We start from the raw sequence: 25,363 nt of genomic DNA on the forward strand, positions 1-25,363 counted from the left end.
TCTCGGTCTACTGCCATGTAACAAAACAACCAACTTACTGAAGTAAACCTAGAGTTTCTAGTTTGATGTTGTTGAATGATTCACTCCATGTGATTAAATACAGTATGGTGAAGGAGAAAACAAATTACAAGTGGCAGCATGGAAAATGGCAACTGTTTGACAGGGGTACCTTTGGTGAGGTTCCTTACCTGAAGCCTGATGAAGAGAGGTCGAGCATACGTGGGTAGCTCCATCACCACATGTTCAAAGAATTTGTTCCCATCAAACATGAAGCCTGGTCTTAAGATAATGGAACCCATTGCAGCTCTTCCCTCATGCCCTGTATATATATTAAAAAAAAACATTGTTCAGAGTTGACATATCACTCGCGAGCAGCAAAGTTTTAAGAATCCTGAAAGCATTGAAATATTTTCATTTGATTTCCTTTTTTGTGGGTTCTGTAGATATGACCTATTTGGGAGTACTGAAGAGGCTGATATTTAGATGTATTATGTGCAACCCCAATTCCAATGAAGTTGGGACGTTGTGTTAAACATAAATAAAAACAATACAATGATTTGCAAATTATGCTCAACCTACATTTAATTGAATACACTACAAAGACAAGATATGCAATGTTCAAACTGATAAACTTGATTGTTTTTAGCAAATAATCATTAACTTTGAATTTTATGGCTGCAGCACGTTCCAAAAAGCTGGGTGAAGTGGCAAAAAAGACTGAGAAAGTTGAGGAATGCTCATCAAACACGTGTTTGGAACATCCCACCGGTGAACAGGCTAATTGGGAACAGGTGGGTGCCATGATTGGGTATAAAAGGAGCTTCCCTGAATTGCTCAGTCATTCACAAGCAAAGATGGGGCAAGGTTCACCTCTTTGTGAACAAGTGTGTGAGAAAATTGTCGAACAGTTAAAGGACAATGTTCCTCAATGTAAATTTGCAAGGAATTTAGGGATTTCATCATCTACGGTCCATAATCTCATCAAAAGGTTCAGAGAATCTGGAGAAATCACTGCATGTAAGAGGCGAGGCCGAAAACCAACATTGAATGCCCGTGACCTTCGATCCCTCAGGCAGCACTGCATCAAAAACCGACATCAATGTGTAAAGGATATCACCACATGGGCTCAGGAACACGTCAGAAAACCAATGTTAGTAAATTACAGCGCTACAACCGTAAGTGCAACTTGAAACTCTACTATGCAAAGCAAAAGCCATTTATCAACAACACCCAGAAATGCCGCTGGCTTCTCTGGGCCCAAGCTCATCCAAGATGGACTGATGCAAAGTGGAAAAGTGTTCTGTAGTCCGACGAGTCCACATTTCAAATTGTTTTTGGAAATTGTGGACGTCGTGTCCTCTGAGCCAAAGAGGAAAAGAAATGGAGTTAAAAGAAGAGTTTGCTAAGAATGTCTTGGAGGTGAAAAGAGTATCAGATCGAGTGATGAGGCTGAAACTTGAAATTGAGGGCATTATGTATAATGTGATTAGTGGCTGTGCCCCACAGGTCGGATGTGACCTAGAGGAATTCTGCTGTGCCCCACAGGTCGGATGTGACCTAGAGGAAAGAGAAATTCTGGAAGGAGCTAGACGAAGTAGTTTTGAGCATCCCAGACAGAGAGAGAGTCGTGATTGGTGCAGATTGTAATGGACATGTTGGTGAAGGAAATAGGGGTGATGAAGAAGTGATGGGCAAGTACGGGATCCAGGAAAGGAACTTGGAGGGAGAGATGGTGCTAGACTTTGCAAAAAGGATGCAAATGGCTGTAGTGAACACTTTTTTCCAGAAGAGGCACGAACATAGGGTGACCTACAAGAGCGGAGGTAAAAGCACGCAGGTGGATTACATTTTGTGCCGACGATGTAATCTGAAGGAGGTTACTGACTGCAAGGTAGTGGTAGGGGAGAGTGTGGCTAGACAGCATAGGATGGTGGTGTGTAAAATGACTCTGGTGGTGGGGAGGAAGACTAGGAAGACAAAGGCCGAGCAGAGAACCATGTGGTGGAAGCTGAGACAGGACGAGTGTTGTGCAGCTTTTCGGGAAGAGGTGAAACAGGCTCTCGGTGGACGGGAGAAGCTTCCAGAAGACTGGAGCACTGCAGCGAAGGTGATCAGAGAGACAGGCAGGAGAGTACTTGGTGTACTTTCTGAGAGGAGACTAGATGGCGGAACCTCACAGCACAGGAAATCATAGAAGGAAAGTGGTTAGCTAAGAAGAAAGAAGTGGGACACTGAGAGGATCGAGGAGAGGCGAAAGGAATACATTGAGATGCGACGTAGGGCAAAGGTAGAGGTGGCAAAGGCCAAACAAGAGGCATATGATGACATTTATGGCAGGTTGGACACTAAAGAAGGAGAAAAGGATCTATACAGGTTGGCCAGACAGAGAGATAGAGATGGGAAGGATGTGTAGCAGGTTAGGGTGATTAAGGATAGAGATGGAACTATGTTGACTGGTGCCAGCAGTGTGCTAGCTAGATGGAAAGAATACTTCGAGGAGTTGATGAATGAGGAAAGTGAGAGAGAAGGAAGAGTAGAAGAGGCAAGTGTGGTGGACCAGGAAGTGGCAATGATTAGTAAGGGGGAAGTTAGAAAAGAGGATGAAAAATGGAAAGGCAGTTGGTCCTGATGACATTCCTGTGGAGGTATGGAAGCATCTAGGAGAGGTGGCTGTGGAGGTTTTGACCAGCTTGTTCAATAGAATTATAAAGCGTGAAAAGATGCCTGAGGAAAAGTGTGCTGGTGCCCATTTTTAAGAACAAGGATGATATGCAGAGCTCTGGGAACTATAGAGGAATAAAGTTGATGAGCCACACAATGAAGTTATGGGAAAGAGTAACGGACTCTAGATTCAGGACAGAAGTGAGTATTTGCGAGCAACAGTATGGGTTCATGCTTAGAAAGAGTACCACAGATGCATTATTTGCCTTTTGGATGTTGATGTAAAAGTACAGAGAAGGTCAGAAGGAGCGACATTGTGTCTTTCTAGATCTAGTGAAAGCCTATGACAGAGTACCCAGGGAGGAACTGTGGTACTGCATGCGGAAGTTTTTGGAGTGGCAGAGAAGTATGTTAACAGTGGTGAGGTGTGCTGTAGGTATGACAGACACATTTAAGGTGGAGGTGGGCCTGCATCAGGGATCAGCCCCTGAGCCCCTTCCGGTTTGCAGTCGTGATGGATAGGCTGACAGATGAGGTTAGACTGGAATCCCCGTGGACCATGATGTTTGCAGATGACATTGGATCTGCAGTGAAAGCAGGGAGCAGGTGGAGGAACAGTTAGAAAGGTGGAGGGATGCACTGGAAATTAGAGGAATGAAGAATAGCCGAAGTAAGACAGAATATATGTGTGAGAGGGGTAGTGGGGGAAGAGTGAGGCTACAGGGAGAAGAGATAGCAAGGGTGGAGGACTTCAAATACTTGGGGTCAACCATCCAGAGCAATGGTGAGTGTGGTCAGGAAGTGAAGAAACGGGTCCAAGCAGGTTGGAATGGGTGGAGGAAGGTGTCAGGTGTGTTATGTGACAGAAGAGTCTCTGCTAGGATGAAGGGCAAAGTTCATAAAACAGTGGTGAGGCAAGACATGATGTACGGATTAGATGCAGTGGCACTGAAGAGACAACAGGAAGCAGAGCTGGAGGTGGCAGAAATGAAGATGTTGAGGTTCGCTCTAGGAGTGGACAGATTGGATAAAATTATAAATTAGCTGATCAGAGGGACAGCCAAGGTTCGATGTTTTGGAGACAAAGTTAGAGAGAGCAGACTTCGATGGTTTGGACATGTCCAGAGGAGAGAGAGTCAGTATATAGAAGGATGATGAGGATGTAGCTGCCAGGCAAGAGAGCTAGAGGAAGACCAAAGAGAAGGTTGATGGATGTCGTGAGGGAAGACATGATGGCAGTTGGTGTTCGAGAGGACAATGCAGGAGATAGGCTTACATGCAAAAGGACGCGCTGTGGCGACCCCTAACCAAGAAGAAGTTTGAACATTAAATATCTTGTCTTTGTACTGTATTCAATTAAATATAGGTTGAACATGATTTGCAAATCATTGTATTCTGTTTTTATTTATGTTTAACACAACATCCCAACTTCATTGGAATTGGGCTTGTAGAACTGGTCCATATAAATTCATACCTGGTATTTCCACTCCATACACATTGACTTCTTGGATAAAATCAACTGACCCAAGGGTTTGTGCCACCTCTGTTGTTGCTACATTTTCACCTTTCCATCTGAATCAAAGAAAACATAGAATTAGTCAGAGTTAATAACAGTGCTACTAACACACAGTTTGCAGTGCATAATGACTCGGGATGTCGAAATCCACATTTTTCACTTCTGATCAGACACTGATATTACAGCCTTGAGTTTTGGCCCATACCAATATCAGTCCGATCTGATATCAGCAATAAGCATCCATACTTTACTGATTTGGAGTATGGAATGTTAGAAAAGGCTTGATTAAATGGTATTACTCAGAGAACAATAATCAGCAACAGTAGTTACGAGAAAAACCAACCCATTTATTATTAACCAATGGGTCACATAAATCAGAATCAGAATCATCTTTATTTGCCAAGTATGTCCAAAACACACAAGGAATTTGTCTCCGGTAGTTGGAGCCGCTCTAGTACAACAGACAGTCAATTTACAGAACACTTTGGGGACATCAAGACATTGACAAAAAACAATTGTGCAAAAAGATGCACAGTCCTCTAGCACTTAGAGCAGTTTGAATGACTAATATTGCAATAGTCCGGTGCAATGACCATTGTGCAAAGGGCGCTGAGACTTCAAGGAGTGTATGCGGTTTAAAGTGACGAGTAGTGCGATCATCTGGGACAATGTTGGTTGTGCAAATGTTACAGATACTCCTCAATCAGTGTGCAAATGGAGCAGATGCTAATCTGGCATGAGTGGCCAGTATATGCAAATAGTGCAGCATGGCGAGACAACTACAGTGAGTGCACGAGTAATACATAATTGGCCCCATAGAAATGTGACAACGAACTCAAGTCAAACAATTTCCAGCTTGTTGTAATGGAATTATAGGTTAGGTGTTTAAGAAGTTGATCGCAAAAGGGAAGAAGCTGTCGGAATGTCTACTAGTTCTAGTTTGCGTTGATCGGTAGCGCCTACCTGAGGGAAGGAGCTGGAAGAGCTGGTGACCGGGGTGCAGACGGTCTGAGAGGATTTTGCACGCCCTTGTCTTAGTTCTGGCAGCGTGCAAGTCCTCAATGGTGGGTACCGACAATCCTTTCAGCAGTTTTGATTGTCCGTTGCAGTCGGAGTTTGTCCTTTTTTGTAGCAGCACCAAACCAGACTGTGATGGAAGAACACAGGACTGATTCGATGACCGCTGTGTAGAACTGTCTCAGCAGCTCCTGTGGCAGGCCGTGCTTCCTCAGAAGCCGCAGGAAGTACATCCTCTGCTGGGCCTTTTTGAGGACGGAGTTGATGTTGGTCGCCCAATTCAGGTCCTGAGAGATTGTAATTCCCAGGAACTTGAAGGTCTCGACGGTTGACACAAGGCAGCTGGACAACGTGAGGGGCAGCTGTGGCGAAGGATGCCTCCTGAAGTCCACGATCATCTCTACCGTCTTGAGCGTGTTCAGCTACAGGTTGTGTCAGCCGCACCACAGCTCCAGCCGCTCCGCTTCCTGTCGATATGCAGACTTGTCACCGTCCTTGATGAGGCCGATGACAGTGGTGTCATCTGCAAACTTCAGGAGCTTGGCAGTCGGGTTCGCTGAGTTGCAGTCGTTCGTGTAGAGAGAGAAGAGCAGCGGAGAGAGGACACAACCTTGGGGCGCCCCAGTGGTGATGCTGCGTGTGGATGAGGTGGCCTCCCCCAGCCTGACCTGCTGTGTCCTGCCCGTCAGAAAGCTGTAAATCCACTGGCAGATGGCAGGTGAGACGCTGAGCTGGAGAAGCTTGGTTGAAAGGAGTTCAGGGATGATGGTGTTGAACGCTGAGCTGAAGTCCACGAACAGGATCCTCGCGTAGGTCCCTGCACTGTCGAGGTGTTCTCGGATGAAGTGCAGTCCCATGTTGACTGCATCATCCGCAGACCTGTTCGATTGGTAGGCAAACTGCAGGGGGTCCAGCAGGGGACCTGTGACACTCTTGAGGTGGTCCAGCACGAGACGTTCAAAGGACTTCATGACCACAGATGTCAAAGCGACAGGCCTGTAGTCATTCAGACCAGAGATTGCAGGTTTCTTGGGGACTGGAATGATGGTGGAGCGTTTGAAACAGGATGGAACTTCGCACATTTTTAAAGATCTGTTGAAGATCTGAGTGAAGACTGGAGCGAGCTGGTCCGCGCAGACTTTGAGGTAGGATGGGGACACATGGTCCGGTCCTGCCGCTTTGTTAATCTTCTGTTGTTTGAAGATGCGTCTCACATCCTGTTCATGGATGGTTAACGCAGAAGTCAGGTGTGTGGTTGTGGTCGCGGGTGCGGCCGGGTGGGTGTGTGGAGTGAAACTGTCCTTTTCAAATCTGCAGTAGAAGGTATTCAAGTCGTTGGCTAGTGTGCTATTGTTCTCAGCTTGGGGGGATCGTCGCTTGTAAGTAGTCAGCGATTGGAATGCATGCCAGACTGATTTTGAGTCGTTCGCGCGAAACTGTTTTTCCAACTTTGCTGCATAGATCCTCTTTGCAATGTTAATTTCTTAATTTCTAAGCTGGTTTCTAGCTCGATTATACAGGGCCCTGTCCCCGCTCTGATATGCATCTTCCTTAGCTTGGCGAAGCTGCTTAAGTTTAGCAGTGAACCACGGCTTGTTGTGGTTGAATGTCCGAAATGATTTTGTTGGTACACAAACCTCTTCACAGAAACTGATATAGGATGCGACAGCGTCCGTATATTCATCCAGGCTGCCGGCTGAATCTTCAAAGACACTCCAGTCTGTGCAGTCTAAACAGCTTTGAAGTTCCATCTTGGCTTCATTGGTCCACTTTTTGACTGTTTTCACTGTAGGCTTCGCACATTTAAGTTCTTGCTTGTACGTCGGTATTAAGTGAATTAAGCAGTGATCAGACGAGCCCAGGGCTGCACGAGGTATAGGACGGTATGCGTTTTTTACCGTCGTGTAGCAGTGGTCTAAAGTATTATTTTCCCTGGTAGGACAGTCGATGTGCTGCTTGTATTTAGGGAGTTCGTGGTTGAGTTTAGCTTTGTTAAAGTCCCCGAGAATAATGAGGGGTGAGTCCGGGTGTTTTTTTTCAATTTCGTTGACTTGTTCGGCGAGCGTTAGCAATGCGGCGTTCGTGTTAGCTTGAGGCGTAATATAGACTCCAGCCAGTATGAACGATGCAAACTCACGTGGCGAGTAGAATGGTTTACGGTTCAAAAACAGCAACTCCAAATGCGGGCTGCAGTGTGTGCTGAGCACGGTGACGTCCGTACACCATTTTTCGTTGATATGGAGGCATATCCCGCCGCCCTTCGTTTTCCCCGATGATTCCATGTCGCGGTCCGCTCGATGAATGTTGAAGCCGGGAAGCGCGACGGCGCCATCGGGTACGGCGTCGCAAAGCCGGGTCTCCGTGAAGCGCATGGCCGCGGAACGTCCGAAGTCTTTACTGGTCTTTAACAGAAGATGAAGCTCGTCCATTTTGTTGGTTGGGAGCGTACATTCGCGAGGTGGATCGACGGGAACGCCAATCTGTGTCCTCTCTTGCAGAGTTTCACCTGATTGCCGGCTCGTTTTCCTCTGTGGCGCCGCTTCCGCCTCCGTGCGCCTAAAACCGCGGACGCCGCTCCGGTGAGTAACTTGGGGAAAAAACTGAGCGGATATTCGAAAGTTGGTGACAGAAAGTCCGGAGTAGCCTCCTTGATGGTTAGCAGATCTCCCCTTGTGTAAGTGAGTCGTGTAAGGTCTCCAAAGACGGACGAAAAACACAAACAATACTAGAGAGCGCGTTACCGAGGCGACCACACTGGTAGGCGCTATCTTGGTTAATTAACTTTAAATATAAGACTGTATTACAATTGAATAAAATAAATATTATATTATAAAATCTTGAAAAATAACTTCAATTAAAACCATCAATCCATTTTCTGAGCCGCTTATCCTCACTTGGGTCACGGGCATGCTGGAGCCTATCCCAGCTGTCATCGGGCAGGAGGCGGGGTACACCCTGAACTGGTTGCCAGCCAATCGCAGGGCACATACAAACAGACAACCATTCGCACTCACATGCACACCTACGGGCAATTTAGAGTCTCCAATTTATGCATGTTTTTTGGGATGTGGGAGGAAACTGGAGTGCCCGGAGAAAACCCACGCAGGCACGGGGAGAACATGCAAACTCCACACAGGCAGGGACGGGGATTGAACCCGGGTCCTCAGAACTGTGAGGCTGACGCTCTAGCCAGTCGGCCACCTTGCCGCCTCAATAAAACCAATAACAAAAAATACATTTTTAAATGCACCATAACCACTGCTAAATTCAAACATAATCATATTCTACATTTGAATAGATTAAATTAAAAAAAATAGCAAAACCAAGAAAAATAACCTAAAAAAATTATGTAGACAGGCCTTTGAGATACAGCATCTGAGGTTTAGTCGCAATTCCCAGGCCGACCACTAAGGGACGCGGCTGAGTGGGGAAGTTATCGCTGTGTTTTGTCAGTTTTGCCCCGTGCATCGGTCAAGTTGGCATGGTCCGTCGTTTGTGAATTATTGTTAGAGTGTGCGTCCATATGACAAAACCACAAACACAAACAACACACACACACCAAGTTGGATCTCATAAAGAAGCTGAAAGATCCATCCAGTGTAGACCTTACATTCTCGCTGATGCACACGCCGCGATCACAACACTACTGAACCAGATAGTAAAGTTTCCACAACAAGATTAATAAATACAAATGATACTTTTTAGTTGCAAAAAAATATATTTTTGTTATTTTTTTACTGTCTCCATACGGTTGGAACTGTGCAAATGTGCTTTCTGCACGTGTCGCAATACACTTTTGAACTTCTTGATACAACTGGGGTTTAGTTTTATTGTCATGGCAGACAGGATCCATGCACTGAGGCTCGAGGTGCTTAGGTGTCTCTGTGTGCCTGGTTTGACTTGCTGTGCACGTCTTGACCTCGGAGGGTCAGTGCGGTGCACGCAATGAGATAAACAATTGCGGAAACAAAGAAAGTAGAAGAAGTTGCGATTAAATATTGTTAATATAAATTGTGCTTCACAGTTTAAAGAATATAACCCAGAGAGTATTGTTATATTGCCTGTTTGTACGTGTTTGTGTACCAATATTCATTATTTTGACAGATATGAGTGCGGCAAAGTCCATGGTAATTTTCGTGAGGTCGTCAATGGCGTTTTTCATTTATTGTGTGTTAGCTTTGAGCTAGCAATTTTTGTGAACAAAAATTAAGAAAGAAACTAAGTCTGTGATGTATTTGAACATTCACTAGGTGTTGTAACGTACACGCCATTAAAGTTGATACCCAGCACCTCCAGTCTCATGCCGTTCCGCATACCAGCCTGGAGAGCCTCAACAACAAAGACTTCTCCTTCCTGTTGTGTTCCGTGACACCTGCACATCTGGGCTGGGACAATGGACGGGACACTAGCGACATCCACAGGTGGCGCAAAGCCACTGCAAACCTGGATTAGCTAGACACAGTCTTCACTGGACTTAAATGAGACATGGTTCCCCTTAACTAGATAAAATAGCTTGATTGATAACGCTGTAATTTAAAATGACTCTAAACCGGAAGTAACGCAGGCGTCGCTTCCAACTCATTATTTTCTCCTAAATTAATTACGCTTCCCTCATGCTTGAACATGGTGTTCGTTATGGACAATCCGTGATGTGCACAGAAGTCCAATAACAGAACACCGCTTGGGTTCTGATCGGGGGAGCCGTTCCTCACAATCACGCCCTTCTAGGTCTCACTGTCATTGCCCACGTGAGCATTGAAGTCTCCCAGCACCCCCTCCAAAAAGGGTGGGTACACTGAACTGCTGTTTGGTGCATAGGCACAAACTACAGTCAGGACCTGTCCCCCCACCCGAAGGCGGAGGGAGGCTACCCTCTCGTCCACCGGCGTGAACCCCAATGTACTGGCGTCGAGCCGGGGGGCATTAAGTATACCCACACCAGCTCGACGCCTTTCACCGTGGGCAACTCCAGAGTGGAAGAGAGTCCAACCCCTCTCAAGAGGACTGGTACCAGAGCCCAAGCTGTGTGTAGAGGCGAGTCCAACTATATCTAGTCGGAACTTCTCAACCTCACACACCAGCTCGGGTCCTTCCCTGCCAGAGAGGTGACATTCCACATACCTGGACCCAGCTTCTGTAGCCGGGGATTGGATCGCCAAGGTCCCTGCCTTCGGCCACCGCCCAGTTCGCGCTGCACCCGACCCCTATGGCCCCTCCCACAGGTGGTGAGCCCATGGGAAGAGGGACTCACGCTACCCTTTCGGGCTCTGCCCGGCCGGGCCCCATGGGTGCAGTCCGGGCCACCAGGCGCTCGCCTTCGAGCCCCACCTCTAGGCCTGCCTCCAGAAGGGGGCTACGGTGGCCCGCGTCCGGGCAAGGGAAAACTGAGTCGTTTGTAGTCATCATAAGGGGTCTTTGAGCCGTGCTTTGTCTGGTCCCTCGCCTAGGACCACATGCACTTGGCGCCAGGACACCCTAAGTCGTAGTTCAATGATTGACTTTGTGGTCATGTCATCAGACTTGCGGCCGCATGTCTTGGACACTTGGGTGAAGAGAGGGGCGGAGCTGTCAACTGATCACCACCTGGTGGTGAGTTGGCTCCGATGGTGGGGAAAGATGCTGGTCCGACGTGGCAGGCCCAAGTGTATTGGACGGGTCTGCTGGGAACGTCTTGCAGAATCCCCTGTCAGAAGGCGTTTCAACTCCCACCTCCGACAGAACTTTGCTCATGTTCCGGGCGAGGCGGGAGTCATCGAGTTCGAGTGGACCATGTTCCGTGCCTCCATGGCTGAGGCGGTCAACTAGAGCTGTGTCCGTAAGGTGGTCGGTACCTGTCGTGGCGGCAATATATCGTCAAGCTGAAGAAGGAGTCCTATCGGGCCTGTGGGACTGATAGGACTCCCCATTAGCTGCCTCAGTAGGCAGTTAATGGGTACCGGCTGGCCAAGCGGAATCCAGCTTTGGTGGTCGCTGAAGCAAAAACTCTGGTATGGGAGGAGTTTGGTGAGGCCATGGAGAAAGACCTCCGGATGGCTTCGAGGAAATTCTGGTCCACCATCCGGCGTCTCAGGTGGGGGAAGCAGTCCACCATCAACACTGTGTATAGTGGGAATGGGGCGCTGCTGACCTCACATTAGGACGTTGCGAGTGGGTGGGGAGAATACTTCGAAGACCTCCTCAATTCCACCGACACGCCTTCCCATGAGGAAGCAGAGTCTGGGTTCTCTGAGGCGGGCTCTCCTATCTCTGGGGTTGAGGTCACCCAGGTGGTTAAAAAGCTCCTCGGTGGCTCCAGGATGAGATTCACCCCGAGTTTCTAAATGTTCTGGATGTTGTGGGGCTGTCCTGGTTGACACGCCTCTGCAACATTGCGTGGACATCGGGCAGAGTGCCTCTGGATTGGCAGACTGGGGTGGTGGTCCCCCTTTTTAAGAAGGGGGAGCGGAGGGTGTGTTCCAACTACAGGGGGATCTCACTCCTCAGCCTCCCTGGTAAGGTCTATTCAGGGGTGCTGGAGAGGAGGGTCCATCGGGAAGTCTTATCTCAGATCCAGGAGGGGCAGTGTGGTTTTCGTCCAGGCTGTGGAACAGTGGACCAGCTCTACACCCTCGGCAGGGTCTTCGAGGATGCAGGGGAGTTCGCCCAACCAGTGTACATGTGTTTTGTGGACTTGGAGAAGGCGTTCGACCGTGTCCCTCGGGGAGTCCTGTGTGGGGTGCTTCGGGAGTATGGGGTACGGAACCCCCTGATACAGGCTGTTCGGTCCCTGTACGACCAGAGTCAGAGTTTGGTCCGCATATCCGGCAGTAAGTCAGACCCGTTCCGGGTGAGGGTTGGACTCCGCCAAGGCTGCCCTTTGTCACCGATTCTGTTCATAACCTTTATGGACAGAATTTCAAGGCACAGCCGAGGCATAGAGGGGGTCCGGTTTGGTGGCCTCAGTATTGCATCTCTGCTTTTTGATTATGTCGTTCTGTTGGCTTCATCAAGCCGTGATCACCAACTCTCACTGGAGCAGTTCACAGCAGAGTTTGAAGCGGCTGGGATGAGAAGCAGCACCTCCAAAACTGAGACCATGGTCCTCAATCGGAAAAGGGTGGCGTGCCCTCTCCAGGTCGGGGATGAGATCCTGCCCCAAGTGGAGGAGTTCAAGTATTTTGGGGTCTTGTTCACGAGTGAGGGAAGAATGGAACGGGAGATCGACAGGAGACCCCGGGGATGACCCAGGACACGCTGGAGAGACTATGCCTTTTGGCTGGCCTGGGAACGCCTCGGGATCCCCCCGGAAGAGCTGGATGAAGTGGCTGGGGAGAGGGAAGTCTGGGTGTCCCTGCTAAAGCTACTGCCCCCGCGACCCGACCTCGGATAAGCGGTAGAAAATGGATGGATAATTACATTTTTATTCAACTCATATACGCTACAGGTGTATATCTTTTTTGCGTGTTTAGTTTTAGAGTGAACTTCAACTGGATTGTCAATAAATGACTTTAAGCAAGAAACATTCACTCTTACTCCTTGCTAATATGCTAGCACCTTAGCAACCTGTTGTCGTCATCACATGGGCTCTGCATGGCGTCTGGGCGCTGCTGGATACAAGTGCTGGAGTGGGTCATTGAATGGACTGCTAGTACAAGAGTAAAATTGGAGATTTTAGATCCAGTCTGATCCAATCTGATACTCGTTTTTTTTGCTGACCTTTTAAAAGATCGGACCGGGACACCCCTAATAATGACGATTAGAATTCTCACAATTCTACATTATACCCCACTACAATGAAGTGAAAAAAAACTATTTTAAAAACACTTGCATATCCCACGCGCGTACAGTGGGTACAGAAAGTATTCAGACCCCCTTAAAATTTCCACTCTTTGTTATATTGCAGCCATTTACTAAAATCATTTAAGTTCATTTTCCCCCTCATTAATGTACACAGAGCATCCCATATTGACGGGAAAAAAAATCTGAATTGCTGAAATTTTTGCAGATTTATTAAAAAAGAAATAAAATATCACATAGCTTTAAGTATTCAGACCCTTTGCTCAGGATTTAGTCGACGCACCCTTTTGATATAATACAACCATGAGTCTTTTTGGAGAATGATGCAACAAGTTTTCCTGGATTTTGGGATCCTCTGCACTTCCTCCTTGCAGATTCTCTCCAGTTCTTTCAGGTTGGATGGTGAATGTTGGTGGACAGCCATTTTCAGGTCTCTCTAGAGATCCTCAATTGGCTTTAAGTCAGGGCTCTGGCTGGGCCATTCAAGAACAGTAACGGAGTTGTTCTGAAGCCACCCCTTTGTTATTTTAGCTCTGTGCTTAGGGTCATTGTCTTGTTGGAAGGTGACCCTTCGCCCCAGTCTGAGGTCCTGAGCACTCTGGAGAAGGTTTTCGTCCAGGATATCCCTGTACTTAGTCGCATTCATTTTTCCTTCGATTGCAACCGGTCGTCCTGCCCCTGCAGCTGAAAAACACACCCACACCATGATGCCGCCACCACCATGCTTCACTGTGGGGACTGTATTGGACAGGTGATGAGCAGTGCCTGCTTTTCTCCACACATACCGCTTAGAATTAAAGCCAAAAGTTGTATCTTGGTCTCATCAGACCAGAGAATCTTATTTCTCACCATCTTGGAGTCCTTCAGGTGTTTTTTTTTTTAGCAAACTCCATGCAGGCTTTCATGTGTCTTGCACTGAGGAGGGGCTTCCATCGGCCCACTCTGCCATAAAGTCCCGACTGGGGGAGGGCTGCAGTCATGGTTGACTTTCTCGAACTTTCTTCCATCTCCCAACTGCATCTCTGGAGCTCAGCCACAGTGATCAGTGGTATCTTCCTTACCTCTCTCACCAAGGCTCTTCTCCCCCGATTGCTCAGTTTGGCCAGACGGTCAGCTCTTGGAAGGGTTGTAGTCGTCCCAAATGTCGTCCATTTAAGGATAATGGAGGCCATTTTGCTCTTAAGAACCTTAAATGCAGTAGAATCTCTTTTGTAACCTTGGCCAGATCTGTCCCTTGCCACAATGTTGTCTCTGAGCTCTTCAGGCAGTTCCTTTGACCTCATGATTCTCATTTCCTCTGACATGCACCGTGAGCTTTAAGGTCTTATATAGACAGGTGTGTGGCTTTCCTAATCAAGTCCAATCAGTATAATCAAACACAGCTGGACTCCAGTGAAGGTGTAGAACCATCTCAAGGATGATCAGAAGAAATGGACCGTATCGCTAAAGGGGAGCCCAGGCACCCGGCGACTGAAACTCATTTCTGCTGCTTGCATGTGTTCTTTTGGTCACATCCTACAGCTCGTGACCATAGGTAAGGGTAGTAGCGTAGCTCAACCGGTAAATAGAGTGCTTTGCCTTTCGGGTCCACATCACTGCAGACGCTGCGCCAATCCACCTGTTGATCTCCAGCTCCATTTCTTCCCTCACTCGTGAACAAGACCCCAAGATACTTGAACCCCTTCACTTGGGGTAGGATCTTATTCCTGACCTGGAGAGGGCACTAAGTATGCCCACACCTCCTCGGCACCTCTCCCCGGGGGCAAATTCAAAATGGAGAGTCCAACTCCTCTCATGAGAACTGGTACCAGACCCCAAGGCTCTTTACCTGTTATGACCCCAAGGCTCTTTACCTGGCCAGAGAGGTGACTTTCCACATCCAGAGAGCCAGCTTCACCCCAAAAAAAAATATTGTTCTTGTCTTTAATCTACATGATGAGGGACATCACTGCTGTGCTGCAGACAGCAAAAAATAAAAAAATAAATAAATAAATGTACCGGCATTACCAGAGAACTCGCAACCCTTTATTGCCCAGTGACGGTTTTTCTCAGTCTTTATGTCTCCAAAGTGTTCTCTGTCAATTGACTGTCTGTTGTCGTACTCGAGCGGCTCCAATTACCGGAGACAAATTCCTTGTGTGTTTTTTGGACATACTGGGCAAATAACGATGATTCTGATTCTGAACAACACAACTTCGACAGTCGATTAATTGTTCGTTTTCCACTATACCTTAAAGGGTGCCTACACTTCCAGAGGTGCAGCCTCAGAGTAACGTTTTTACATCTGCTATCATTAATTTGAAAGTGGTAATAATCTTAATACTGCTCATGACCATGGCATTATTGTCGCTAATGCAAATGATGCTCTACACATTTCTTCCTTCTCCCTTCTGAAATCGAATTATTTTATTTCTCTCTTGCCTTTTCTTTCAGCCCAATTGGTCAACTGTTGTGGAAAATAATTTTGAACTGTATTCTCTGACTGATTAAAAATATACTGCTGTCATTATTGTGGTTTTCCATCCATCCATAGTTTTGTTTGATAAAATCTTGACCATTATAGAAGCTAATACAATTGTCGATGAAAACGTTTCCTTTGCCTATAAATCAAATCATATACAACTGTACCTGAATGTGTCTCCCACTCTGTCTTTGAAAGAGATGAAGCCTTCGTGGTCTTCAGCCATCAGGTCACCAGTGTTAAAGTAGGTATCGCCCTTGACAAACACATTCCTTATCAGCTTCTTTTCAGTCAGCTGCTTGCTTCCAGCGTACCCAAAGAAAGGGGTCAGGGCGTTCACTTTAGATAGTAAAAGCCCTGTCTCGCCTGAGAAATAACATGACAGGAAAATAGAGCTCAGTCGTGACGCAATTAAGACGAAAGCCACTCCGAATGGAACTCTCACCCAATCTTACCCTTTTTCACTCGCTGACAGAAACCATACTGATCTTTCATTGGCTTGTCTTCCATCATGTCATACTTTACCAGATCATACTTGAACAGGAGCTGCAGAAAAAGACAAGCAAACATTATACAGTGATATACAGTAACAAGTATCGTGATCTGTGTTTTGTTTATCTTTGGTTTTTGGTTTCACACAACATTGGTACAGCACAACAGGTTATTTGAAACTTCGGAGGAAGTTGACCCTGAGATGAGGGAAACCAGGGATGTGCACATATCCCCGAAACAGCAATTAGGCCAATTTACTGTAGTTGTAACAGGTTCAGTGCGTTCTACATTCTTCCTGCTCATTTTGTACATTTTCCTGACAAATAAAAAAACTGCAGAGTCACTGAAAATCACTGGCAACAATTTGTTGAGGAAATGGAAAAAATGCAACTTTTTAAAAATGAAATTACAATAAAAGGTCTTGAACTCTTGTGACTAACGCTCTCTGAGCTTTGTATCTTTTTGTTTGAAACTTGTTAGGTATTTTCCCTCTTTGCTTTTCCTTTTTTCCTTATAGCAGCAACCTTCTAAGCAGGCTATATCCCTGTCGATCATATATGTCAAACTCAGGCCCGGGGGCCAAATTTGGCCCACGATGTAATTATATTCGGCCCGCAAGACCATATTTAAATGGGTATTAGAGCTGGCTCGCCATTATATTGCACATGTGCCACTTATATTACAAATCCCAGAATGCTTTGCTGGTGTGTTGGCCCATCAGTCTTGACCAGCGAGCGCCCCTTCCCTTTCTGTTGCAGTCGTTAGCAAATATGCTACCAGTCTCCTCGAGCAAATTTACACTCCCCCTTCCCAAAAATGGCCAAACGAAAGACGGACAACGGTTAACTTCCAAGACAGGTGGGAGGCAGATTATCTGTTCACTCAAGTAAAAGACAGAACTGTTTGTTGTGTGCGGAGCAACGTGGCTGTAACAACGAATATAACATAATATAATTAATTAATTAATTAATTTATTTATTGATTTTTAAATGTCCTTTATCAACTCCTAGGCAGGGACTGTTAATAGTTTGAAGTTTGGATTTTTATTGAAGCACATTCTTATTTTTTTGGGTTGTTTTGTTGTTGGCCTTTGAAAAAAGATTTACATAAAAAAGAAAGGCAGTTGGAGATAGATAAATAGAAGATAGAGAGACAGAAGAATTCATGTTATCTATTTAAATACAAAACAACAAACAAATACCACTGATGTCTTTCATCGCTAATTTGATTTCTCGTGTTTATAACATTAAAGGTTGTTTATTCCAGATTCAGTGTTTAAGCAAAATGTAAGTTTGTTGTCATATGACAAACTTTAACGCAACATTTCTGCAGAAAAGGGAATAAAATATATCATTAAATATTGCGTTGTCCCAATTTAAAATTTTGGCCCACCGTGAATTTGAGTTTGACACCCCTGCTGTAGATGTTTACAATCAAAATGATTCAATACCTGTTTAAGAGCTGACTCATCAGATAAAAAACGTGTTTTCATGTTCTAGTCATTTTGAGATGAACGTTTATGGATTGATGCTCTCTTTCACTCTAAAACAGGAAAACCTCTCAAAATACGAAAATATCGAAATACATATCCCTAAACATGTCAGCGGAATAACTGAATAACTGTTTTGTGGTGATTTGTTTTCCTTTATTTTTTTTCCTGCAATGTCTTGTCAATGTAAATGCATCAAACGTTGATAGCATATATTACACATAGGTATAGGGAAAAATGAAAAAAATCTTTCACATTGTATAAAGGTATACCAGTATATAGTGGTTGTGAAAATGGTGAACTTCATTCCAATATATGTAATGTTACTAATGTTACTGTATATATTTGCTGTTCACCCAAGAATCATGATTTGTTCGCGCGCGCCGCCATATTGATATTGTTAGCATATCGTATCTGTTGCTACTGCACTAAACAGAAGAAACATTAACCCATGAGTTTATAGGCTACCTTATACTGTACCTAAAGGTAAAAAGAAAATGTCAATAAAAGGGCGAGTTACTCAGCTGCTTTTAAAAAGAAAGTAATCACTGTTGCCGAAGGCGTAGTGGCATGACACGGAGAGACAGTCGCTTAACGTCACAAAACCACTAAGTTTCGCTAAAACAGCATTAGCTTTGCCGAACATTAGCCTGAAGGCTAAATTGCAGTTGGGAGTTTGTTGCTATTCCGGTCATCAATGAATCCTACATTACTGATGTGTATGTATGTTTAATATAATATCACTCCAACAATCGACTGATATCCAATATTGATATCTAATAGAAGACATTTTATAAATCCGTGTGCACTGAATTAAATTGTAAACACTGAAAATAGAGATACATACTGTATGGGAAAAGTATCTATATGTTAGCCTACCAACTGTTAGCATGTTAGATTGAACTACTGTACTGTAAGAACTGGCTGTGTCAGCAGATGCCAGTTTGGCTTTGCTAAGCGTACAATCAGCTGTAAAATGTCACTAAATGTACAATCGAAAATTATATTTAAAATAATTTGTCACAGAGTACAACTGGTTAGCACATCTGCCTCACAGTTCTGTGGACTCGGGTTCAAATCCGGCGTCGCATGTGTGGAGTTTGCGTGTTCTTCTTGTGCCGCCGTGGGTTTTCTCTGGGTACTCCAGCTTCCTCCCACATCCCAAAAACATGCATGGTAGATTAATTGAAGACTTTAAATTGTCTGTAGATGTGAATGGTTGTTTGTTTATACATATGTGCCCTGCAATTGGCTGGTAACCAGTTCAGGGTGCACCTCGCCTCTCGCCCAGAGTCAGCTGGGATACGCTCCAACAAACCCACGACCCCAGTGAGGATAAGCGATATAGAAAATGGATGAATGGATCGATGGATAATTGATCATCATGTAAAATATCCACAGCCACGGTTGCTCCTCAATTAATTTGGGGATTTTTTTTTCTGAATTGAAAACATTTGTTGTTGTTGAAAACATTAAATGTGGTTGAGGCAATGTGGTCGGCGCCCACACTCGGGAGTTGCCCCTAGTTTAATGTAAAAAAAAAAAAAAAAAAAAAAAATTATGAATAAGTTTCCTCTTCCATAACAGAGCAGTTTTGGGTTTTAATTTTAACACCATTCACCACTGGAGAGCAGACATCGCTTATTATAGCGACGACATGATAAAAATCAGCAGGAAGATAGAGTAATCACAGATACAGTATGAACACTAGTTAGTTTCCAGGCAGGACACGCCCCGCTGCAACATGATGGTTCGTACGTCGTGGAAAGGGCATGTCCTGGAGCCAGTAATATTGGAGCAGGGCGTGTCTTGCCCTTAAACAATGTGGGAATCCTAATAACGCGCGTGATGGAGCCGCCCGGCTAACCTACGTGCCTATGTGACAGCCATGTTTGGGAGGTCAACATTCCCATAGAAGGCAATACATGGACATCAAGTCGTAATTTGGTCATTCCTCAAGCTATTTTCATGAGGGTTACTGTTTTGTCAATGTCAAAACAATCTACCGGCATCCTTGGACTTTTGGTTTTCTTGCTGTCCGCACACATGAAATGTGCTGACGATGTTGACGTCGCTAGCTTAGCGTTGCCGTTGGCACAGAGCTTAAAATGGGCGTATCAAAGCTACCAATACATATCTGTGAGAGTAATGACGCAATGCCGAAAGGATGTGGTCAGAGAAAACTTGACCAAGGAAATCAGGGTGCCATGTGGCCCCCTGGCAGCGCTGACAAAAAACTGTGGCCTCCGCCATCATTTACTTTGTCTATCCCTGCCTGATAGGATAAATACACATTGTCTACTATCCTCGTATCAGTGGTGAGCGGTGCATTTGGGACGTGGGCCTTCAGTGGAGATTGAAGTGACCCAATCCAGCCCTTAATTGTGACATCAACACATCTGTGAAGGCACCATTAATGCTGAAAGGTACGTACAGGTTTTGGAGAAACATATGCTGCCATCCAAGCAACGTCTTTTTCATGGACACCCCTGCTTATTTCAGCAAGACAATGCCAAAGCACATTCTGCACGTGTTACAACAGCGTGGCTTCGTAGTAAAAGAGTGCGGGTACTAGACTGGCCTGCCTGCAGTCCAGACCTGTCTCCCATTGAAAATGTGTGGCGCATTATGAAGCATTATGAACGGAAACCCCGGACTGTTGAACAGCTGAAGCTGTACATCAAGCAAAAAGGGGAAATAATTCCACCTACAAAGCTTCAACAATTAGTGTCCTCAGTTCCCAAACGTTTATTGAATGTTGTTAAAAGAAAAGTTGATGCAACACAGTGGTAAACATGATCCTGTCCTAGCTTTTTGGGAACATGTTGCAGGCATAAAATCCTAAATTAATGATTATTTGCTAAAAACAATTTTAAAAAATCTGGTCTCGCCTCTGAGTTTGCAGTCATACATTTTATCAAGGGTAACAACACAACAATATACTGTTTACCAATGTACTACTACAATAGACATTGGAATTGCCATCCACTCACCTTGTAGAAGAAGTTTGAACGCCCCACTGTGCCAATCTTGCCAATGTGATTCATGAAACACAGGTTTCCCTCAGTGGAGCCGTATACCTCACACATTTTTATGTTTCCATAGCGTCGCTGGAACTCCTGCCAGACATCCTGACGCAGCCCGTTCCCGACTCCCATCCGCACTACGTGAACCTTGTCCATCTCTGTCTGAGGGTGGTAAAAATCACATAATAATCTTTGGTGATTAGTACACACATATGACAGTTTGTACATTTGATTTGCATTCATAATTATCGATGCATACCACTATGAATCTGTTCTACTATTGTCCTCTTTTCACATCTACAGTGTGTACACTATTACCTATACCATCCATCCATTCTCCATACTGCTTATTCTACCTATACATTTTTTGAAACTCTCCTTTCTATCCCTAAGTACATAACCCTTGACCCTCAAACAAACTCAAAATACCAGAACAAAATATAAAAAAACTGTAGGGCTAAATCAATCTTCAGTTTCTTGAATTGCAGGTATCCATAATTCCTCAAATATATTCATTTTAACCTGCAAGCTTGCTGTCACTCTTTCCATGTCCGTCACATCTTTAACTCTGTCCCATCATTTTTCCATGCTAGGAGGTTGTGGTTTTGGCCAGGGAACAATTATTATTTTCAATGCTATTGTAATCAATATTAGAATAATTGTCTTATTTTTTATTAACATAATTTTTGGTATAATCCATCCGTCCATTTTCTTCCACGGGTCGCGGAGGGCAGTAGCTTTTAGGGAAGTCTGGTCTTCCCTCTCCCCAGCCACTTCATCGAGCTCTTCCGGGGGCATCCCGAGTCATTCCCAGGCCAGCCGGGAGTCATAGTCTCTCCAGTGTGTCCTGGGTCGTTCCCGGGGTCTCTTCCCGGTGGGACATGCCCGGAACACCTCACCAGGGAGGCGTCCAGAAGGCATCCTAAACAGATGCACGAGCCACCTCATCTGGCTCCTCTCAATGCGGAGGAGCAGCGACTCGACTCTGAATCCTCTCCCGGAATGCTATAAGCTTCTCACCCTATCTCAAAGGGAGAGCCTGGACACCCTGCGGGGGAAACCCATTTCGGCCACTTGTATCCACAATCTTGTTCTTTCGGTCACGACCCACAACTCGTGACCATAGGTGAGAGTAGGAACGTAGATCGACAGGTAAATTGAATGCTTTACTTTTCGGCTTACCTCCTTCACCACAACGGACCGATAGAAAGTCTGCGTCACTGTAGACGCTGCACCAATCCGCCTGTCAAGCTCAGATAGATAAGAGACACCAACTTTGTTTTTGTCGTCGTTTTTATTTTATTTTTTTTGTCCTATTCGACTGTTAGGTCAAGCAGAAAGGAAGATCTGTATCCCTTTTATGCCGGAACAGTTTTACTGTGTCACAGTGGACCTTTTAAGCTGCCACTGTGGTTTCTTTGTATTCTGATGTACATTTATTGAGAATTAGTCGTTCAGTCAAACAAAGTTTTTAAAGGGGAGTGACAGAAAAAACAAAGGCGAGAGAGTGAAAAAGTAACTAAATAATATAAGAAAAGAAGACAACAAAAGACAAAGCACTAGCTGTAAACAAGATGAGGAAAGTAAAGCCTTTTATAAGTAGTACAATGACACATTGGAATCGAGTGTGGTATGGGTCAGTAGTGCTACAGCCTGTGAGGGAAGGACAGGACAATATAGGACACGATGGAACAGGACAGGAGGCGAAGCATGCAGGACAGGTGCCGTGGACCCAGCTGCACAACTGAAGTGTGGTGGGATTGGCTATGTAAATTATAAACGTGTTGGATCAGAGTGTAAGTGAGGGGATACCCAAGAAATTCACATATTTATAAGTTAATTGTCACAATGAGAGGGAGTGGCCCCACACCCAGCGAATAAGTCCCAGAGGTGTGTGTCTGCAGACACATGCAAGTGAATTGACACCGTTTTCGTATGCACAATAAGCATCAGAAGTGTCCTGTAATTGCTGTGCCTGCACCACGGGGGTTGAGGACCCCATCCCACCCAATCGAGAAGCGGGGTCCGGCCCAGGAGTGCACCCGAGAGCAGCCCGGTGGACGGGACACCTCCCACATTATGATCCATCAACTTTGAGTACAATTATAAAATTTCAAATTTCTTGCAAACCAACTTCAACGCAATAAAGAAAAACAGCTATTCAAGATACAAAGGGCCACTGTACACAGTCACCGCTAGAAATAAATGAAATATTTTACAATTATTACAAGTATATGAGCTTATATGGATCTTCGAACAACCCAGACCAAAAAGAAATTGAAACTTTTTTTAATGATCTAAACATTCCTCACTTAAACACTGAAACTAAGGAGAGTCTTGATGCCACATTAACTATCACAGAATTCCATACATACACAGTGCATTAAAAATATATGCAGTCAGGAAGGGCGCCTGGCCTGGACGGAATTTTGGTCGAATTTATTAAACATTTCTGGTCAATACAAGCGCTTCTATTTTTCAGAGCAGTCAAGGAGAGAAAAGATAAAGGTCAAATTTGTAACCATATGAACACAGCTGCAATCAAACAACTACTAATACCAGAAAAAGAACATACTCTCCTGGCTAATTATCGGTCTGCCCTTATCTGGCCTCCGCTTTGGTTTCCCGTTCCGGCTGCTGGTGGGGGACGGTGGGGACCCCCATCGCTTCTCGGGCCTCTTTCCGCCTTTTCTCTTCGGTCCTTGCGTCCGGCTGAAGTCGCCTCCCCCTCTTCTCGCGTAGGGCGGGGGGTTCTCTGCTGACCATGGGGCCCGCTGTTGGGTTTTGTCGCTGCCTGGTCTGGGGGCAGGTCCACCTCCCGCACTCTGGGGCAGGTAGCGGGTGCCGGCTGGGATGGGGAGGTTCTGGGGGGGGGGGGGGTACTGTGGGGCTGGGTGTGATGGTCCTCTCTGCCTGTGGTTGTCCCACCGGATGGGCCTGACCTGCAGGAGCCCTGCCTCTTAATCACTCAGTAGACGCACACCATTTACTGTAAATATTTCGGTCTAGACGCGTTGCTTTCTGGGAATGATGCAAGTTTTTCACACGTGGATTTGGGGATCCTCTGCCATTCCTCCTTGCAGATCCTCTCCAGTTCTGTCAGTTTGGATGGTGAACATTGGTGAACAGCCATTTTCAGGTCTCTCCAGAGATGCGCAATTGGGTTTAAGTCAGGGCTCTCGCTGGGCCATTCAAGAACAGTAACGGAGTTGTTTCTGAAGCCACTCCTTTGTTATTTTAGCTGTGTGCAGAGGGTCATTGGCTTGTTGGAAGGTGAACCTTCAGTCCAGTCTGTGATCCTGAGCACTCTGGAGAAGGTTTTCTTCCAGGATATCCCTATCCTCAGCCACATTTATCTTTCCTTCGATTGCAACCAGTCGCCCTGTCCCTGCGGCTGAAAAACACACCCACAGCATGATGCTTCACTGTTGGGACTGTATTGGACAGGTGATGAGCAGTGCCTGGTTTTGTCCATGCATACCGCTTAGAATTAAAGCCAAAAGTTGTATCTTGGTCTCATCAGACCAGAGAATCTTATTGCTCACTATCTTGGAGTCCTTCAGGTGTTTTTTAGCAAACTCCATGCAGGCTTTCATGTATCTTGCCCTGAGGCGGGTCTTCCGTTGGGCCACTCTGCCATAAAGCCCCGGCTAGTGGAGGTCTGCACTGATGGTTGACTTTCTAGAACTTTCTCCCATCTCCCGACTGCATCTCTGGAGCTCAGCCACAGTGATCTTTGTGTTCTCCTTTACCTCTCTCACCAAGGCTCTTCTCCCCCGATTGCTCACTTTGGCCGGACGGCCAGTTCTAGGAAGGGTTCTGGTCATCCCAAACGTCGTCCATTTAAGAATTATGGAGGCCACTGTGCTCTTATGAACCTTAAGTGCAGCATAATTTTTTTTGTAACCTTGGTCCGATCTGTGCCGTGCCACAATTCTGTCTCTGAGCTCTTCAGGCAGTTCCTTTGACCTCATGATTCTCATTTGGTCTGACATGCACTGTGAGTTGTAAGGTCTTCTATAGACAGGTGTGTGGCTTTCCTAATCAAGTCCAATCAGTATAATCAAACACATATGGACTCCAATGAAGGTGTAGAACCATCTCAAGGATGATCAGAAGAAATGGAGAGCACCCGAGTTAAATATGAGTGTGACAGTAAAGGGTCTGAATACTTATGGCTGTGTGATATTTCAATTTTTCTTTTTTTAATAAATCTGCAAAATTTTCAACAATTCTATTTTTTTTCTGTCAATATGGGGTGTTGTGTGTACATTGATGAGGGGGGAAAATGAACTTACATTTTTTTAGCAAATGGCTGCAATATAACAAAGAGTGAATACTTTTCCCAACCCAGTGGGAAAGTAGCCTCACAGTTCTGAGGACCCGGGTTCAATCCCCGGCCCCGCCTGTGTGGAGTTTGCATGTTCTCCCCCGTGCCTGCGTGGGTTTTCTCCGGGCGCTCCGGTTTCCTCCCACATCCGAAAAACATGCATGAATTGGTGAGTCTAAATTGCCCGTAGGTGTGACTGTGAGTGCGAATGGTTTGTTTGTATGTGCCCTGTGATTGGCTGGCAACCAGTTTAGGGTGTACCCCGCCTCCTGCCCGATGACAGCTGGGATAGGCTCCAGCACGCCCGCGACCCTAGTGAGGAGAAGCGGCTCAGAAAATGGATGGATGTATGGATATATATATATATAAAACTGTTTTCTTTTGTATTACTGTGCTATTCTTTTGTGAAATAAATTCGAGTTCCTAAAGAATGTAAAAAAAAAAATTGGGTTGTGACTTAATGAGACCAAATTAAATTTTGGGTCCAGTATGGAACCACTGATTAACTGAAAGTTTGAATATTAAACATGCATTTACAGTGGTCTATTTCCCCTCACATTTTTTAGGCTTGAAGTGGGGATTTGATAACATTGTG

General features: G+C 45.5%; 1 protein-coding gene across 2 annotated transcripts in view; it reads right to left on the reverse strand.

The window, feature by feature from the left end:
• Window positions 1–25,363, reverse strand: part of slc27a6 (solute carrier family 27 member 6) — a 68,287-nt gene that overhangs the window by 13,279 nt on the left and 29,645 nt on the right. For both annotated transcript variants that reach the window (XM_061697738.1, XM_061697739.1), the window contains exons 5-9: window positions 20,406–20,600; window positions 15,887–15,977; window positions 15,599–15,797; window positions 4,136–4,233; window positions 189–319 (exon numbers count right to left, since the gene is read on the reverse strand). In XM_061697738.1, coding sequence (XP_061553722.1) covers window positions 189–319; window positions 4,136–4,233; window positions 15,599–15,797; window positions 15,887–15,977; window positions 20,406–20,600 — 714 coding nt within the window. The remainder of the gene's footprint in view (window positions 1–188; window positions 320–4,135; window positions 4,234–15,598; window positions 15,798–15,886; window positions 15,978–20,405; window positions 20,601–25,363) is intronic.

Source organism: Phycodurus eques, chromosome 15 (genome assembly GCF_024500275.1).
Source record: "Phycodurus eques isolate BA_2022a chromosome 15, UOR_Pequ_1.1, whole genome shotgun sequence".
Classification (NCBI taxonomy): Eukaryota; Metazoa; Chordata; class Actinopteri; order Syngnathiformes; family Syngnathidae; genus Phycodurus; species Phycodurus eques.